The 19,775-nt window shown below is 39.9% G+C and overlaps 1 protein-coding gene and 1 long non-coding RNA gene across 8 annotated transcripts in view; one reads left to right on the top strand and one right to left on the bottom strand.

Moving 5' to 3' along the window:
* The window catches only part of RYR2 (ryanodine receptor 2), a 756,727-nt gene that overhangs the window by 435,006 nt on the left and 301,946 nt on the right, over positions 1-19,775 (top strand). For all 7 annotated transcript variants that reach the window (XM_032312097.1, XM_032312094.1, XM_032312091.1 and 4 more), the window contains 7 exons: positions 280-398; positions 739-872; positions 2,382-2,623; positions 7,324-7,516; positions 9,224-9,440; positions 11,221-11,325; positions 14,267-14,370. In XM_032312097.1, coding sequence (XP_032167988.1) covers positions 280-398; positions 739-872; positions 2,382-2,623; positions 7,324-7,516; positions 9,224-9,440; positions 11,221-11,325; positions 14,267-14,370 — 1,114 coding nt within the window. The remainder of the gene's footprint in view (positions 1-279; positions 399-738; positions 873-2,381; positions 2,624-7,323; positions 7,517-9,223; positions 9,441-11,220; positions 11,326-14,266; positions 14,371-19,775) is intronic.
* LOC116572785 lies at positions 2,617-18,425 on the bottom strand. The gene is made up of 4 exons (XR_004278518.1): positions 18,087-18,425; positions 13,549-13,631; positions 9,834-9,952; positions 2,617-2,727 (listed from the first exon to the last, which is right to left on the bottom strand). It is a non-coding gene; the product is annotated as an uncharacterized LOC116572785 (long non-coding RNA).

Raw genomic sequence — 19,775 nt, 5'->3', positions numbered from 1 at the left:
ATGGTCATGAATGTGTTCTCTGAGGTTCTTTCTTTCATACCTTCCCAGGCAGAGATACCTGCTTACTCTGCTAACACCGCCTGTTCCTCACTCAACTACTTCGTCATCTCTAGTTATCAGTCCCGTCACAAGCATCACTTGTCCCCTCTCACCCAGTGCCCTGTGACAAACATATTGAGCCCATAATAATTCCATGTTGACCTGAAGGAACACCTAGAGAGAAGGAAAGGCACTGATCATCACAGACCCTTTAATCATATTTTTTTTCTTTATCTTTAGGTATTCTTGAAGTTTTACACTGTGTGTTAGTAGAAAGTCCAGAAGCTCTAAATATTATTAAGGAAGGACACATTAAATCCATAATCTCCCTTTTAGACAAGCATGGGAGAAACCACAAGGTAAGGGAATGAATTTATTGCCACGGATGATTTCTGGAATAATGTTAAATGTATTTTTAAAATAAGGTAACTTTTAAAAGGTGTGTCAGCTGTGGTGTATTTCTTGTTCCTTAATTATAGTCAAGGAATTATATTGCTGTTTAGTGCTTATTTGTAGCACCATTGAGACACTGAGCAGTTCTCAGCTCGCATTTAAGAGAAACTTAGAAGATACGTGTCCTCGTGGCTGTCGTGTTCACATGGTTGGGTCAGAGGGAGCGTGTTCACATTCACAAGACATGCTGGGATACTCAAATCTGAATAAGGGAATTAGTCGGCTGGAAGTGCTTTTTCTCTTCAGGTTCTGGACGTCTTGTGTTCTCTCTGTGTCTGCCATGGAGTAGCGGTCCGTTCCAACCAGCATCTCATCTGTGACAATCTGCTGCCAGGAAGAGATCTACTGTTGCAGACACGTCTTGTGAACCATGTCAGCAGGTAGGCTCAGACAGACACGGTCACCAAACAGGTGGCCTAACAAGGAATTCATGTTCTAGCTCTGTCGTTAAAGCATCGAATGGTCTGCTTGTTTTATTCAGATGTTTACGTACTAGCCCAAGGAATAGTGTAGTTGTCCTGTCAGTTGGATGGGGTAATAGTAACAATAGGTGAACTGAGCAGAATATGCAATTATCACAAGACTGTAAGCTTCCCTAGTCATATCCTGTGAGGCTGGCTTATCTCTGACATCTTCAGGAGCAGGCTGACAATTCTACAGGCTTACAGTTAGATGTAATTATGTTTTGTGCTTTCTTAGAAGATGAGTAAAAATGCTACCCTTTAATGCCAACTTCAAAGTGGCTACTATATATAATAAAAAAAAAAAAAAGCTGATTTGGAATGTCTAAGATATAATTCCATTAATAAATATAATAAAACTACATTTGGTTAGATGTCCCTTCCAAGGTATCAGAAGTTCCTTCAGCACTGTGTGTCAGTCACTATTTTCTATGCTTTCCATGTTTCCTCCACTGTGTTTGCACTGGGTTCAACTAGTCCAACTAGGTACTAAGATACACACTTTATAGATTAAAATGTTGGACTGTAAGTGGAACTCAAGTCTAATGCCAGAGGCTGAGCCCTTAAATACCAAGCCATGCTGCCTTCCTTATATCAAACAGTATAATAAGAATAATGATACAGCTTTCAAGTAAGAAAATATTTTGCTTGATAGTAATAATTTTGTTATACTATATCTAAGAGCTGTTCAGAACGTAATCACTGCCTTACCCTGTTTTAAACAAAAATGTAGGGTTTGGTGTGTATTTCTATATTGTGTTTTTTCTTTGGTTTGCCTTTTTTTTTTCTTTTTTTAAACAGGGTTGATTTAAGACTTCTTGAGTGGCTCTTTGTATAACATATGTGCTGTTGTTCCCTGCTATTTCCTGAGACCTTCACTAATCCTGAGCATTAACATAGGGTCTAAGTCTCTTAGAAATAGAATTAAATACAACTACCTAGAAATTCTTCTGCCCTCAGAGAGGCATTGAGAACAACAAAGCTGCTTATCCCCCTGTTCCTTTGCCAATAACATGGCTTTTCAGTTTGTACCTTACCTGACCCATGGCTTAGGTAGGAAAATGTCTGCATCTCCCGAATTAATAATAACTGCATGAATTCTACGGTCCTGTTACACTGAGTATCTCACCTTAAACATGATCAATGGTATAAAATGTGCTGAAAAGCAATTCAGAAAAAATAATCTTAGATCCCTGAGGGACTTTGTCAGGTAATCCAAAAAGCAGATACCCTTCACGGAATGTTAACTGTAGGCTGGCTATCCCCGCCTCCTGCCTCAGTGACTTAGTAATTTTGCAGTACTGAAGGAAAACATAGATTTAATATATTGCGTTTTGGAGAAATGGGATGAATGTTCGAAATAAACCTAAATGAACACAACAGGTGGTTATCCAGAGTTGCTCATGTGCTCTCCCTATTTCTTTGAAGCATGAGACCCAACATTTTTCTGGGCGTCAGTGAAGGGTCCGCTCAGTATAAGAAGTGGTACTATGAGCTGATGGTGGACCACACGGAGCCGTTCGTGACCGCCGAAGCCACGCACCTGCGGGTGGGCTGGGCGTCCACCGAAGGGTACTCGCCCTACCCAGGAGGCGGTGAGGAGTGGGGTGGAAACGGCGTCGGAGATGACCTCTTCTCCTACGGATTCGATGGCCTTCATCTCTGGTCAGGTCAGCACCATCCACATCTTCCTCTGTGTGTGGGAAGGAGATCTGTTGCCCTTGCTCTTGGGTTTCCGAGAGCCATCCATGCTGCATGTATTCAAATGTATTTTCTTCAGAAATTTACCATGGAAACAATGAGAGAGAATGTTAAGTACAAAGCAGAATTTCACTAGGGGAGAAACAAAACTCTTACAATTATGGTACATTTCCAAAGACTGTATTGTTGATGAACAGTATGTGTGAAAAACGGCGTCTTGATTCATAATCCACTCCAAAAAAAAAGAAAGAAACAAACAAAACAACACAACACATTTGTGTGTTTCCTATTTACTTTAACAGGTGTGTGTGAAGGTCTAGCTTCCACCAAAATTAGATCCTGCAAAATAATTGGAAGAAATAGAGAGTCTCATCTCCTCATAGATGACATAATATTGGGAATTGGTCATTTGTGATGCATATTGTGAGGTGTCAGTAATAATCAGATGACACTTTGTGTGGAACTATTTATAGAAAGGCATATATTTCATTTCACCAGCCATCAGCCTGAACTTTGATAGTGAGTACATATTAAGAATGAATGATAGGTAAAAATATTGTATCATTTTTTCTATTAGAAGGTACATTTTAGTCGGCTCCATTCAAAAGTTCAGTTCTTAATGATGTAGATGTTTCTAAGAAACTGGAATTCACATTAATTCTGCAGACATGTGCTTGTGTTCATAAAGCTGCATTTAGAATATTGTTCTCATATTTTGTAACATAGTAATGATAGACAAAATATGGAAGATATGTGTATTTTTGCATATAAAAAGCTGAAATCTGTCTTCTAGGGGGCACAAGTGATATTTATCAATGTTTTAGAGGAATGGTAGCTTATGAGCATTTTAAAAAGTTAAATTGAATTAAATCTGAGAGTTTACAGTAATGGGTTTAGAGATAGAAACATTTCGTGTCGATGTATTTTATCCTGAGTATTTACGGAATTTTTTCTTTATTCAGTGCCTGTATTCAGTAGTCAGGAAGAGATGGGGCTTTGTTTTGGATGTTTCATCTAGCCCCGGGGGCATGTGGTTGGGGCCCCACATGTAGGAGGGGTGGCGTGTCTTACACACCATGCTGTTCTGGCCAGGCAAGTCAGAGAGCCTGTTCCCACAGTATACTTTTCCTACTGACAGAAAGAATGCAAAGAGCACTAACATCAGAAGGTCCAACAAACAGAAAGTAGAGGTAATGTCTTGTTTATAATACATGTGAATTCTCACGCTTCAGATTTTACTCTCTTCTCTCTTTACTCCTACAATGGCTCCAAGTGCCATGGCTACTCAGGTAAATGAAGGAAGCATGTTAACTTGTTTTCCCATTTCCCATTACACAGAGATGGGGTGTGGGTGGGGGAAGAGTACTCTGATAAAATAATGTGGAATTGCTTCTAAATGTTTTAACCACACAATGCCACTTCATTTTCATTTTTGCAAGCTTTGAAGCTTTTTCTTTCAACTCACAAAGAGAACCCAGCACTCACAGAGTTAACCTGTATGCATTACACTTTTTATTATAGGGAATCTGTTGAAGAAAACAGTAAGAATAACAAGAGAAGTTTTCAGTGGATCTGTGAATATATCTCAGAGAGGAGGATAGGTTGGGGAATTCAGGAGAAAATCACTTGACACTTTCTATCAGGAAAAATTCAACTTTTTCTCCCCCCCGCCCTTTTTTTTTTTTAATGGCAAGAAAGTATGTACCATGCCTTGACTATAGTTGAAATGTGTGGCCTCTCAAGCTACAGGGGTTATTCAGTCAGACAACAAAAAGAAATAAGTGACATCAAAATTTTTTGGTAAGAAAGAAGTAAAATTTTCACTGTTTGCAGTTGACATGATACTATATATAGAAAACTTGAAAGACTCCCCCAAAAAGCTGCCAGAACTGATGCAGGAATTCAATAAAGTAGCAGGATACAAAACTGATGTGCAGAAATCTGTTGCATTTCTCTGCACCAATAATGAAGCATCAGAAAGAATAATAAAACACTCCCATTTACAGCAGCACCAGAACTATAACATACTTGGCAATAAACCTAACCAAAGAGGTGAAAGACCTGTACTCTGAAAACTATAAAACACTGATGAAAGAAACTGAAGATGACATGAAGAAATGGAAAGACATTCCATGTTCATGGATTGGAGGAGCAAATCTTGTTAAAATGTCTGTACTATCCAAAACAAGCTACCTATTTAATACAATTCTTAGGAAATGCCAACAGCACTAGAACAAAAAAATCCTGAAAATTTATGTGGAACCAGAAAAGTCTCCATATTGTCAAAACAATTTTGAAAAAAGAAAAGTAAAGCTGCAGGTATCACAGTTCTAAACTTCAAGTTACATTACAAAGCTATAGTCATCAAGACAGTATGGCGCTGACACAAAAATAGACACAGAGATCAGATCAATAGCATGGAATAAAAAAAAAAACAGAAATAAACACACAATTATATGGTCAATTAATCTTTGACAAAGCAGGAAAGAATACTTAATGGGAAAAAGACAGTCTTTTCAACAGATAGTGTTGGGAAAATTGGACAGCAACATGGAAAAGAATGAAACTGGACCACTTTCTTTTACCATACACAAAGTAAATTCAAAATGGATTAAATACCTAAATGTGAGACCCAAAACCATAAAAATATTGGAAGAGAGGACAGGCAGTAATTTCTTTGACACTGGCCACATTAAATGCTTCCTAGTTTTAGATTCATAGTCAACAAAGACAAAGCTGAATCATTTGGTGGCTTCTGACTCGTTTACCAAGGACAGAGTCCTAGTAATTCGGATTAATTTTCTTGGGGTCATTCTCCTGTTCTTTTTCTTTTTAATAGTTAAAATGGAATTCAGATCTGTTACTTCTGCTGTAGAGCACATTCTTTACCACTTAACTTGCTGTAATTTAAGGGTGCTGGCATTTTTTGGAATGAGAATTAGGCTCATGAGCAAAAGTTTTGAGCTTTGTCTTTACTTACTCTTTCCAATTTCAACTACACACGATGTTGTTACATTCTCCCCTCTGGGAAGGCAGAACTGGATTTTTGGGCACCCAAGTTCCAAATGTTTGTAAGGGAGGGCCAAAAGTATGAACAATCTTGGTGCTTTGGGAGCATTTAAATATGGAAGTGTGGAGGAATGTCCTAGAACAGTTGAAGAGAAAGATGGGTAGAAATTTCTAGTCCAAGGGTGATAAATCAGACTGCTACTGTCTTTGTGGCTAATGCAGAGAACGGCAACGTAGTTGTCATCGGGTGTGATAGATTTGCATAAATATGGCCTGAAAATGCTTCTAAGTGGATTCAGTGGTGTGAGTGCCATTGAAATTATAGACCTGAGGTTGTTCAGTATGATCCTTCTGTCTTACTTGCTTGTTTCAGGCATACAAGAGAGTTTGCCATGGTGGTTTTTGGTCCTTAGCATTGGCATAATAATATCCCTCAGACAGACCAATATATTTGGTGTATATAAATATATGTATAATAACACTTTCATTAGCTATTGATCTTGAGCTAAACAAGGGTGTAAACCTCTTTATGTGAGTTGCATTGCTTTTATATGATTTTTTCAAGAGCCATCTTTATTATACTCGGAATTTCAGGAGTACTACTTGATAATGAATTTATTGCTTATAGATTTGAATATTGGTAAAATAAAACATTGACACCTTTTAAAAAGTAGGTATGCTCTACCACTGGCATTTCAGATATGCTGTTGATAAAAAGTTTGGCATGCTGGAAATTTTAAAAAGATCTTATAAAAATGCAAATCTTGTATCATGAAATCCATCTTTGCCTTTGCTCAAATTGAGAAATTTTGTATGCATTTGTGAGCATTGTTTGAGAGAGCCTTACCTTCATGTCTTTCAGTGTGTCCACAGAGACTAATTAGCAAAGGAGTTTTGACATTATCAGGAATGAGCGTAGGCCACAGGTTGGCCAGGGCAAGAAATGACATTTATCAAATAATCACTGTCACGCCTCAACTCGTATCCTGCTGTTCTCAGGAAGCCAACCAAGATCTTGTGTGAAATAAACTGTAAAACAAATCAGTCGGCATGCATTTGTGTCTCAGCAAACAATGCACGGATGAACACATTTTCTGCTTTCCTTATCCCTGTTATTTTTATTTTATAAAACAAAAGGGATTGAATATTTGGAAAGGGTCCTGACATGCAAGCCCTGCTATGTCTGAGATGCTGTGTTCTTTTAAACCATTAGTTTAATCATCATAACAGCTCTGCAAGGTGATGGCATTTGGCTTCCAAGTCAAGGTTTAGAGAGATTATGTAATTTGCTGATGGTCATACAAGTAGGAGGTGGTAAAGCATCTGTTGGAACTCAAATCTCTCCCTGGAGATTTCTCTTTGACATCCTTCTGTTCTCAGCTTAAGCTGATTTGTGCATCAGATGCCGTCCTGCTCCAAGCAGAAGTTTCTCTGCATATCAGAAGGTCCAATTTACAATAAAGAGAGCAGCATGGCCCCAGGGGAGGGGGGAAGCAACAGTTTTTGGACAAAGGATTTAACATGTAGTATTAATTTGCATTCAAAATTTATTCTCTTCCAGTATTGTACATTGATTTGTCAGTACCTACTCAAATCTTTGCCTCGGAAGACGATTCTGTGAGGAAAAGAAATCACTGTCCTGACTGTTTCTCCTCCATAGGCTGCATTGCTCGTACTGTAAGCTCACCAAACCAGCATCTGCTGAGAACGGATGACGTCATCAGTTGCTGTCTAGATCTGAGTGCCCCGAGCATCTCATTCCGAATCAACGGACAACCTGTTCAAGGAATGTTTGAGAATTTCAACATTGATGGCCTCTTCTTTCCGGTTGTTAGTTTCTCTGCAGGAATAAAGTTAGTATTTCTATGTGTTTTGGTTTGTGTCCCATCTGACTTCTCCTGCTTTCACAGAAGACACTGCACTGCCATGCCCCACACTCCGCTAACCTTCTGCCCGCTCCTGTCTGTCCCCAGGGCATTTTTCTTGTTCCTTGGAGGAAGAGGTAAGATTCACCCAAGAGAGGCGTCTTGGGAGGCCGAATGCTTTATCCACCTGTGCTACCATTTAGACGGGGAAGTTTGCTAACCCTACCCAGGATCCATGTCCTGAAATAATTCAAGCCCATTTAAGTTTACTTGTTTTTTTAATAAGGGAAAATAAACAACATTGCATAAGAAAATATCACTTATTTCCTTATGTTTCATTAATTTTCTTTTTCTCATCTCATATTTCCCCATCCCGCTCCAAACCCCCATTTCTACAGAAACTAAATGGATTTTGTTGCTGCTGTTGTTCATTCTCTCTGTGTTACCCGCTACGTGTTGTACTGGTAAATTGTCTGCTGTGATCAGTTGGGTCAAGATGGTTTCCTCTAACTTGTTGCTGTCTTGCTGTTACCACATGGAAAGAGATAAATGATAATTCTTTGGAGTTCTACAAAGAGAACAAGCGATGGTCTGTTGTGATAAGGGGCTACCCTGTCACCTGTTAATGTGTGTGTGGCTCCCTCATGAGAGTGGCTCCTTATTATGACTGACCATCAAGTCACTCTGGGTATTCTTCCTATTAGAATTCTATTCATATGAATAAGTCATGGTTATAGAAGCACCATATTGAAGAGGGGATAGAAAAAGCATGAAATACTATGTACCCATGCACCAATGACCTTTTCTGGTGTGTTTATACAAATTACATTTCTTTCTATAACCTTCTGGAGTGTTTCAAAACCTTTGTTTTCTTCATTTTTAGCCCTTTGCTTTTTTATTTTATTTGCTTATAATTATTGCGATTACTTTTGGCCTGGAAGTGAACCACATATTAGAAAAAGAATTACAAGGAAAATGAAAATTTGGTTTTATTTTTGTAAGCTGAGGGCCTGTGGAATCAGTATTGTTTAGATGTGTTTTAAAAAGTGTTGTTCAGTGGAACTTGTTTTAAATTATTTTTAATTAAAGGACTTTGATGTATGAAAGATTTTAGTATGGTTTTGGGGTTTTTTTGTTTGTTTTTCATTTTTTGTTTTTTGTCATCAAAGAAGGAATAAGGTGACTTTCTTCCACAAAGGAAATATCATTTGAGTTCCCTTTAAGGAATTTCCCTGGGAAGTGGGACAGTGGAAAGTGACTGTTACTTTTTTTTTTTATTTTTTTAAATCAAACCTCATGCAGTCCTATAATTTTAAGTATCTAGATGTTTAGATAATGTCTCCTCTTTCTCTGATGATTCTTTGGGCCTCTGGAGACATTAAATGACCAATTACCGTGCACAGATTTTTCTCCTATAGGAGTTTGATGCATGTGCTTTTGCAAATTCTCCAATGACTAATAAGTTTTCTCAGATCCATCAATGTAATGTAATCAGCTTTTCCTCTCGTCGTGCTTTACCTTTTGTGCTTAGAGGCCCTTAGACTCCAAGGTGCCCACACTATGACGGCACTTGGGGGAAAGTGTGGCTTATGATAAGGTTAATTTTGTGCTAATCATTTATTCCATGTGTTTTGTTGGTTAGGGAGCTTTCCATACACCAGAGCTATACCTGACCCTGACATGCATCCTTTGTAGGGTACGCTTTCTGCTTGGGGGGAGACACGGAGAATTTAAATTCCTCCCGCCACCTGGGTACGCTCCTTGTTATGAAGCCGTTCTGCCGAAAGAAAAGTTGAAAGTGGAGCACAGTCGAGAGTACAAGCAAGAAAGGACTTACACACGGGACCTCCTGGGGCCCACGGTCTCCCTGACGCAGGCTGCCTTCACGCCCATCCCTGTGGATACCAGCCAGGTACCCAGAGCACCTGTAATGGCGGCCGTTTGTACTGTTGTCCTCTTGTGCTGTTGTTCTGATGTGCAGTGGCTTTCGGTGGACACTCTTAACCACAGCCCACAGGAACACATCTGCCAACACATCCCACAGTTTATATGCAGAATCAAAGAAAGTCTTCTAAAGTAATGCTTACCTTTATCAGATCCACTCACCTATTTGGTATTCAGATTCTATTCTGTAGTTTTAAAGAGTGATCTCAAGCCATTACATGGATTTCACGATGCACTAATGTGGGTCACAACTGGGGGTAATGCATGCTTTTTCGAGGGTACACTTTTTGTATATGGTGAGCATGAAGTTTATTTTTTCAGCCATCCAGATACATTGTAACTTTGAAGCCTGTTAACTGACCTTTATCTTAAGTAGAGATTGAGATCCTGGGCTCTGGAGTTGGAGCTCCTGGGGTCAGTTGCTTACTTGGGGACCTTGAGGAAGTCCCTCTCCTTGTCAGTTGGGTTGCCAAGAGTATGCTGGACAGAGTTCATACATAACAGATTAGCACAATACTTCGCAAACAGGCAACTGAGAAGTGTGAGTCCGTATTCTTTTCTGTCTCATAGATGTGAATGCATCTGACAGTGACAGTGAATTAAATAAATAATTGCTTTGTCTTGATGCTGACGTAACTTTAGTAAGGTCAGTTATGCAAAGTTTTTGAAAATCCAAGAGATTGCCTCCAAAGTCTAACGTAGAGTTAACACCAGGCTAACTCAGAAGGTTTGATTGTTGAGCAAATACTTATTTAGCTCCTGAATCCTGTTTTCTGCCTCATCATGCTGGCCTTTTATGTTATTGAGTGAAAGAAGCAAGCTTTTTCCATGGCTAAAATTCAGCTTGTTGTTCCTTGCCGCAAGATGGCAGGATATGTGGAATACTACCAAATTTCAGTAGTAAACACGATCAGGAGGCTAGAAATGGACTGGAAGGGCCAATTGGATTATGCAGTGGGAGCACATGGAGGATTTCTCACGACACAGATTGTCTCCAGCATTGTGGGGAAAGGAGCAGTGATAGCATGCTCCCTCAGGAAACTGTCTCATCAGTGAATGTTGTAGGCGGTCGCCTGCTGTCTGTGGAGGGACTGGCTGTGGGGTGATACCTAAGTGCATTGCCAAACAGCAACAACCAACCCCTGACCCCGAGAACCAATCGTGTTCTTTACGAAGAGGTCATTAAACGTTTTTGAATGAGAACACGTAAAGATTGTTTTCCTTAGAAGCTTATTCTTGGAAACCACTAGAAGGAACAGAGCAGATTCAGGGAAAAACATAAATCACTGCAAATATTTATAGGCTCGGAGAGCCAGTGGATTATCCTTTGGTCACTGAATTGCCTTCATTCTGGCCTATGTTTAATGGCCAGTTTAGCTGAAGAACCTGGGGGTGATGTCTCTTTTTAAGTGATGCCCGCACGGATGCTTACATCCCACATCCATGAAGCCATTGTTCTTAATGGTGACTTGTCCCCACCAATACCCCTGTCTTCTTTCTTCCCCACTTTTGTTCATAAATTCACTTGGAAACCTAAGCTGTCCCACCAAAACATCCTCAAATTACCTAAACAATTTTCAGATATACCTTGTTATATTTTTATAACTATGTTAGAAGGGTTAGAATCTAGTTATATTATTAATATCTTCTTGGTTTACAGTGGTTTTACTTGTTTCAGTTCACAGTGAGGACAATTAGCATGGTTTTATTGCATTTGCTTCTGATGTGTGTTTTCTTTATTATTTTAGATCGTGTTGCCTCCTCACCTAGAGAGAATAAGAGAAAAACTGGCAGAGAATATCCATGAACTCTGGGTTATGAATAAAATTGAACTTGGCTGGCAGTATGGTCCGGTATGTAATTTTGAAATTTATTTTCCGATTTGTTAATACATCTTTCTAAAAACATAACTTTTTCTCACTCATCCTGCTACGTGGTCACATGAATCGATTAGATTGATTTTTTCCCCCCTACACATTAGTTTTTGTTCAGTTTTTCTTTACAAGAAAGAATGACATTATTGGTGTGTTCACTGAAGAATGGCCTCGTTGCCTAGACAATTGAAAAGTCATCATTCTTGAGGCCGAAAGTTATATTTTTAAATCAAGGTTAACATATACAGACAATAGGGATTGATTTCTAAGCCACTGAGGGGGGAAAAAAAAATCTCAGTGAAAGTTGAAAATGGAAAGTAATTAGTCATTTTCCTTTTCCTTTATCCAGTGCTTTGCTTCTTTTAGTCTTAACTGTGTATAGCAGTCAGTACCGGGCCTGTGGGCAGAGGGCCACAGTTGGTTTCACAGGTGGAAGACAGGATGAGATATAATGATTGAATGTATTTCCAAATTATTATTTAAAGATCATAGTGGGCGCCTGGGTGGCTCAGTTGGGTAAGCATCTGACTCTTGATTTTGGCTCAGGTCATGATCTCAGGGTTGTGGGAACAAACCCCATGTGGGGCTCCATGTTCAGCAGGGAGTCTGCTTGCGATTCTGTCTTTCCCTCGCTCTCTGCCCCTCCCCCCATGCTTGTTCTTGTTCTCTCTCTCAAGTAAATTAAATATTTTAAGAAAATGAAGATCTTTATGGTTTACAAATTAAATTTATTTCTAACAATTTTCTACAATTGTTTAACAATTTTTAACAATTGTTTTAACAATTTTTAACAATTTTCTGTGTTACCAGTGTATCATATACCTTATTTTTGGCAGGGCTGTGGCAACACTTATATTTTTATAATATTCTTAGTCTAAGTATCCCAAGATTATAACACTGCCTTATACATTTGACTGACTATAGAAAGGAGTGTTTCACCTTGTCATAGCTCATTGCATTGAGCTTTGAATAAAGAATATTTTTTTATTAGTGCTGGTGGTGACTACCATATGATACCCCACACCACTCCCTCACTTTTATATATCTGTTTAGAACTTCCCATTTTCACATAAACTCTCACAGGTCATTGGGTTAAATTTTCTTAACAGCACACAGGGCTGTTCTTTCAGTTTTGCTGGCGATGGCTTCCCTGAGTGTTGGGCCTTGAGAGTGGTCGCAGTGCTCTTGAGGAGCTCAGACTGGGGTCCAGATTTTCTCGCTTTCTCTCTAGGACTGTTTTCACTGTAAGACTTGCCAATGCTCTTATGGGTGGCCGAGGTGGGAGGTGGCGAGTTTCACTGTTGTGTGCAGGGGGAGGAGAGATCTGGTTGTGAGACATGTTTTAGAGTTCACGTTCAGGGTATGGGCAAGAGAGGGAGGGAAGTCTGGGCAAATTTCTGGTTTTAGCTTGGACACCTGAGAGGACATTGGTGTCTGTGATTCTCCCATATACAGAATAGAGGCGAAATGAACATGACATAAATGGGGAGCAGATTATTTCAGGACTTGGACACCTTCATTTCTACTTTGATGTTTAGAATTCAGAGTGAAATTTTCTAAACATAGATTTCATTTCTGGACCTACGCGTTTAATCAAGTAATATGCTTTTGTGTAAGTCCTGTTCATTTGTAAAGATCACCAGGAAGAAAAAATATGTTATTTTTAACTTAGTGATGCCTGAAGAGTTAGAAAAAGTTCTTGCTTAGGTTGTGTCCTGTCTAGGTGGGATTTCTAGAACCTGATAGTTATTCGCATAGAGTAATTTTTTTTTAAGTTTTTATTTATTTGACAGAGATCACAAGTAGGCAGAGAGGCAGGCAGAGAGAGAGAGGGGAGGAAGCAGGCTCCCTGTGGAGCAGAGAGCCCGATGTGGGGCTCGATCCCAGGACCCTGGGATCATGACCTGAGCCGAAGGCAGATGCTTTACCCCACTGAACCACCTAGGCGCCCCACATGGAGTAATTTTTGTTCCCAGCTGTCATCTTGGGGCTACAGCATAGTGATGCCTGTGGCATCTAGGTTTCTGAGAAGATAATCTATTTACAAGTGCAAGGATCTAAGACATCTTTCTCATTAATTCATTCCTAAAATCTTGAATTTTGGCTGATAGACACTTGCAAGAATAAATATGAAAAGTGCCCATAGGCTAACTGATATCGTTAAGGTGAAGGTATGATTTGCGGTATCTGTAGGTTACTCACAGTGGGTGAGATGATCCGCTGGAATCACTGTGAAGACTTTAGATCAGTCATTCATCTTGTCAATTGATGTCTTTAGTCTGGCTCTAAACACATAAAATTACTACACATTAAAACTAAGAACTACACCTTTCTTACACAGACTTCATTTCAATGTATGAAACATTTGTTGGGTGCCTACCATGTGCCAGGCATGTTCTGGGTGATGGGAGTACATCAAAGAAGAAAAAAGAACAGAATTTCTCTTTCTTTGGTCTTACATTCTAGTGCTAGGAGGTAGACCGCAAACCGGCAAGTGCGTGTCTGGTTCTGCCAGCAGGTGGAGTTTGTTACGGAAGAAAATGAAAGTGTAGAGTGAGTGGGCAGATGGTCATACTGGGAAGGAGAACAGGATGACCCTGACTGGGAAAGTAAGATTCAAGCAAATGTTGGAGGAGGCTGAGGTGGGGAGCATGTGGGTGTCAGGGTAGAGCCGGCTTGGGCCCTGGGGGCCAGGAACTATACCGAACAGAACAGGGGCCCGAGGTTAGGCCAGGTTTTACCACTGATCATAAACATTAGCGTGCCTGGGGGCTTATGGGGACAGCTTTGCTGAGATGATGAGCTGAGCTGAGCCTTCCTTCTTGCTTTTCCCCTTCATTTTTCTGCCATGCAGTTGGATTGCCACGGCTGGTGTCTGGATTGGAGATGATTATCATGAGGATTTTCTGTCCCATTTCAGGTTAGAGATGACAATAAGAGACAGCACCCGTGTCTGGTGGAGTTCTCCAAGCTGCCTGAGCAGGAACGCAATTACAACTTGCAGATGTCTCTGGAGACCCTGAAGTGAGTTTCTTACCTTTCCCTCTTTTCTGATCTGCCTGTCCTGAGACAAACAAGGTATCAATACAGGTTAATTCAGTTCGAATTAAATTAATTAACTCAGAACTTTTCATAATGCCCAGGGGGATTGGATCAGCATTTGTTTGGAATTAGACTTTTGACCCTGCTATTTTGTGTCTTTATGCTTTATAAAGTATTTAGTGAAGAGCCTTCTATGGATATTTTGGGCATTACAGAACACGAGGATTTTCTGATCAGATACATTGCTGCTTACAGTGTGGGCCAAGGACCAGGTCTGTCACAAACTATTTTTGATTTGTGACAACATAAGTAAAGATACTAATAGGAAGTGTTGAGAATCTTTTATGCCAATTTAAAGGAACAATTATATGTCTTATTGAATCTCATAATTTATAAAATGCAGGCTTATATTTTATATGTCTTCATTTAAAAATTTTAATTTTCTCTAACAAGTTTTATTTGTGTTTTATCAGAGAATCCGGCTACAATAGGCTAGAAATTAAAAAGAAATTGGCCTTTTATCACAGATAGTTTGAGAAACACTGCTCTAATATATTTTAAAGCTGCTGAGTTAAGATAATTGTTTATTTTGCTGATGGATTTTTCAGTGCTGTGAATCTTTCATATGATATGGGATGTGTTTGTTATTTCCCATATTTAACCATACCATCTGTTTTTGTCAGAGAGTGCCTCGGGACCATTTCCCTGAGAAACACACTTTGAGAAAAGCAACCTTAGACAATTCATCTGTTGTCTTAAAAGGCAGATTCACTTTGCAGTGACCCTGCCAGTTGCATTCAGGGAATTTGCCGCTTATCATTGCAAATGAAAGAATGAGGTAGAGTAAAATGAAGGAAAAGAATTTTGATACAAACAGTTTAGAAAAGGGGCATCTGGGTGGCTTAGTCAGTTAATCATCTGATCTTGATTTTTGGCTCAGGTTGTGATCTCAGTGTCATGAGATTGAAGCTTGTGTCTGGCTCCGTGCTGGGCATGGAGCCTGCGTAAGATTCTCTCCCTTTCCCTATGCCCCTCCTCTCTTTCTCTCTCTCTCTCTCTCTTAAAAGAAAAGAAAAAAGTCCAGAAAATATTTTTGAGAAGACCATACCTTTTCTTAATTCCTTTTCTGTCCTTGGTGGCCTCTAGAACTAGATTTATTCAAATAGGTCACTTACTCTAATGCATATTTATATTAGGCTTATATCCTTGTGTCTATTTTTGTTTGTTTCAGTTTTGTTAAGAGTAAGGAGTTGTTCCCCTCAAAGTGATTTTACCAAGGATTCAGAACATAAAACTTCACCACTGTTTCAAACTTTGGGTTTTAGGTTCAGGTGTCTTTCTTCAAAGATGTGGTTCTAATAATCTTTATGGATGTTAACATACTGGGCATTGAGTGAGTTTAGTTTCTACTAGTAATTTGAAAGGGCAGGGAAATATATATTAATCAAGTAAGTTGAGAATCTCCCAGAGATAAAAATGGACAGAGCTTGCCTGCGATGAAGAATGCACGATGCGTGACTCTGACCTGTGAACCCCGTGTTTAGGGTCCCCTGACTTCCTTTGTATTCTTGGTTAGTGGCTTGTACATTTCAGTAAGTGATTCACAGCAGCTCACCATTTGCTTATCTTTTACAACAAAATGTTTTATTGAAAGGTCAAGGTCTAAGATAATTCAGTTAAATTTGTAGTACATTCCCTGTAATTTTAGTGACTGACAACTAAGCCAGCTATTGCAAAGGACAAATCCCAAGAAGCAGGAAAGTGGAGAAACTTCCTTATTTGCATAGTGTGTGGAGTCTGACTGCCTGTAATCTGACCTCATTCCTAAAGAGGGTCTGTTGGCTGATTTGATTAATCATCACAGTGCATGTACTGAGGTGCTGTTGCCGATCATGAATGCTAATGACCTTGTCCCTGAGCTAATCCTCAATACTTTACAATGAGCTGATTTAAAGTATTTCTTTAAAATTAGAACAAGAAGAACCCCTACTTCTCCAAAATTCACACTTAGCCCAATCTCGGTAGTTGGTGGTTTCTTTCTGTGTTCCCATTAGAGCCTCGTTTAGTTGATAGCTCCCAGAGCAGAGTAGGTGAGAACGCAGGCTCTGGTGTTAGATGGTACCGGGTCAAGGATTGCTGCTCCAAAGGGAATCTTAGATTTTCCAAACCTTAGATTTTTCTTCCATTAGTGAAATGGGGTCATAGTGGAATGGAATGGAATGGAATGGAATTGTGGTAGGGACTAAATCCTATAATAGTGATCAAGCTTGGAGCACCGTATGTCTGATACACTTCACAAAGGTATCATGGGAAGGATCAAAACTTTATTCCTTTGAATTCTGAAGAGTGCCGAAGTAACAAATAAGCAGAAGATTACTACAGAATATCCCTTATTTTGGGCTGAAGGGTGGTTTCACGTGGATATGAATGTTAGATGCTCTGTCTGTGATTTAGACTGGCCAGTTATCTGTGTGCTACAGAGTCCTGCAGACTTCCGGCTCCCTCTCTCGGGACAACCTAGTGCTTCCAGCAGACCTGTTAGCCCTGTGCCCAATTTAGGCTGTGCCACTAAAGGTTTAAGTTCTGTTCTACTTAACAGTAGTTCCTGAATTTCAAATCTTAATTTTGGAATAATTGACTCATGTTTAGGGAATGAATGATACAGTGATTTTTTAATCAACATCTTATATTTTCATAGAATCTTTCTTTGTAAGTTAGCGAAAATAGAGCAAGACTAGAACAATATTTTTCTTCTGGTCAGTAGGTTGTTTTTTTTTGTTTTTGTTTTTTTAGATTTTATTTATTTATTTGTCAGAGAGAATGAGCAGGGGGAGCTGCAGTCAGAAGGAGAAGTAGGGTCCCCACTGAGCAAGGACCCTGATGAAGGACTCTTGATCCCAGAACTCTGGGATCATGACCTAAGTGAATGGCGGATGCTTAATTGACTGAGCCACCCAGGCATCCTTGATCAAGCAGTTTTTTCCCTAAAATTGTTTGTAGGAAATGCGATGTGTTTGTATACATATGTAGGGAGGTATGAGAAGCATAGGGACACAGGGACACCGAGGAGAGCATAGGAAAGAGAGAAAAGTAGTTAAGGAAGAGACATGATTTTTTCTAAAAGAGCAGGTTTTCCTCCTAACTTTGTACTTTCTTTTTGTTTGTTGTTTGTTTTTTATTTTTTCAGTCTCATGCTAGCAGCAGTTTTCCCGATCTCTGTTGTGATTCTTGACATTGAGCCCTGGGCTCACTCCTCTCTCTGTTGCACGGTCTCTAGGCATTCTTATCCACACCCATAACTTCTTATCACACCCATCACCCACCCAAACCCACACAGTTGCTGACAGCTTCCTAAATGTGCATCGTTACCCCCAGACACCTGTTCTGTGTGTATCCCATTCCTCAGCGGTATTTTCCCTAGATCGGAGGCAGCTTGACCCACAGCGTTACGTCCCCTGTGAATGGCATCTCTGTTCATCTGCTGCACAGGCCAGACACCTGGGGCTTATCCTGTACTCTTCCTTATGTTTGATCCCTGCATCCAGCCAGTCAGTGGGCACAGCCCATCACCAGATCCTCCCCAGCGCATCTCCAGTCTGTCCCCTCCCCCCCTTTCCACAGCGCTCCTCTTGGTCCGAGCCACCACCGCAAGTCCCCTTGACTGCCCTGAGAATCTCCTCACTGCTCCCCCCACTTACTTTCTTCCAGTTCATTCTGTGCACAGCCAGAGTTCATGCGCCAGTACCTGGGCACACTCACACACACGGTGCTTGGGCCCGTTCACGGCCTTCCCCTTGCACTCCTTGCAGGAGTCTGCGCCAGTCCTGGGGGTCTACGCCGGCCACTTCTCAGCGCATCTGCCCAACTCCTGTTCTTGGTCACTATGGTCCAGCCCCCGTGGTCTCTTCCCTCCAGGGACTCAGATTTTTTACCGCCTCATCTGTGCTGTTCCTTTAGCCTGAAAATTCTTTATCTGATGCTTAGATGGGCCCCTTCCTACTTTTACTTCCTGTTTCTGCTTAAGTGTACTTCCTGGATGCGACCTTCCCCACCCCCTCTCCTCTTCTCTTCTAACACCTTGTAACATTTTTTTTTTAATCGCTCTCGCTACCATTTTTAATATTATTCTCTGGGGTTATTTACTCTTTGCCTTTCTTACTAGACTAAGCTACACGAAGGTAATGATTTTCTTACATGATTTTTCTACATGATTTTATTTTTTATTTTTATTTTTTTTTTTAAAGATTTTATTTATTTATCAGAGAGAGAGAGGGAGAAAGCGAGCACAGGCAGACAGAATGGCAGCAGAGGCAGAGGGAGAAGCAGGCTCCCCGCCGAGCAAGGAGCCCGATGTGGGACTCGATCGATCCCAGGACGTTGGGATCATGACCTGAGCCGAAGGCAGCTGCTTAACCAACTGAGCCACCCAGGCGTCCCCATGATTTTATTTTTTTAAACTCCCCATCCTATACCTGCCTTTTTCAAAAAAAGATTTTACCTAAAATTAATTGTGATAACAGTGTGTGTGTGTGTGTGTGTGTGTGTGTGTGTGTAATACACACAGCTCCATTTACCTATACCAGCTGTCTTTCTGTCTCTAGATTTTCATTTTTCAGATGTTGTGGAGGAAAGTGTGAGTGAATTGTAGATACTTGCCACATGCCTCCTGTGACTAGGCCCTAGAAATTCTGTAATCCAGAAGGATAAGCCATTGTATCTTATTTTGCTGGGTTAGGAGAAACCATTATTGTTGTGGATAGTGAAGACATGTTGTACCATATAAACCTAGAGGACTCTAAAGGATGAGTTCTACAAGTGAATTGTAAGGATCTTTCTTGGGAAAATCAATGGAATTCATTCAGGGGAAGAAAAAAAAATACAGAGTATCTTAAAAAAAAGGGTGAACAGTTCCTGGCAAACAGGGACCCTGATGTGTCATTTGAAAATGAAATTTTTTTCTAGACTACAAAGTCCCCTATAGGATTAGCAATATCTGGGGAATTTGTATCTAATAAAGGTTGCGTTTCAAACCAGAGGTAAAAGATGAATTATTTAGTAAATATTTTAAGGAGAAGTAGATACCCATCTGGGAAAAAAAAATAAAGTTAAGCTATACCTTAAGCTAATAGAATCCCCTCACCATCACCCCCACACAGGAAAGCATGGATATTTTCCTTTAAATGGTTTTACAAATGGGGAATTTCTGAATGCCATATAAAACCCAGAAGCCATAAGGAAAGATGGAAAATTTTCAGTTATATAAAAACAGATTTGAAATTCTGCTTAGAAATAAGAATACAAAGAAAATAAAAAGACAAACTAGAGAAAAACATTTGTAACTCATATCCCAGACACAGGAAGAGCTTCTAAAATGCAATTAAAACCCT

Source organism: Mustela erminea, chromosome 14 (genome assembly GCF_009829155.1).
Source record: "Mustela erminea isolate mMusErm1 chromosome 14, mMusErm1.Pri, whole genome shotgun sequence".
Classification (NCBI taxonomy): Eukaryota; Metazoa; Chordata; class Mammalia; order Carnivora; family Mustelidae; genus Mustela; species Mustela erminea.
The sequence above is the reverse complement of the archived record's forward strand: the minus strand, read 5'-3'. Positions and strand labels throughout refer to the sequence as shown.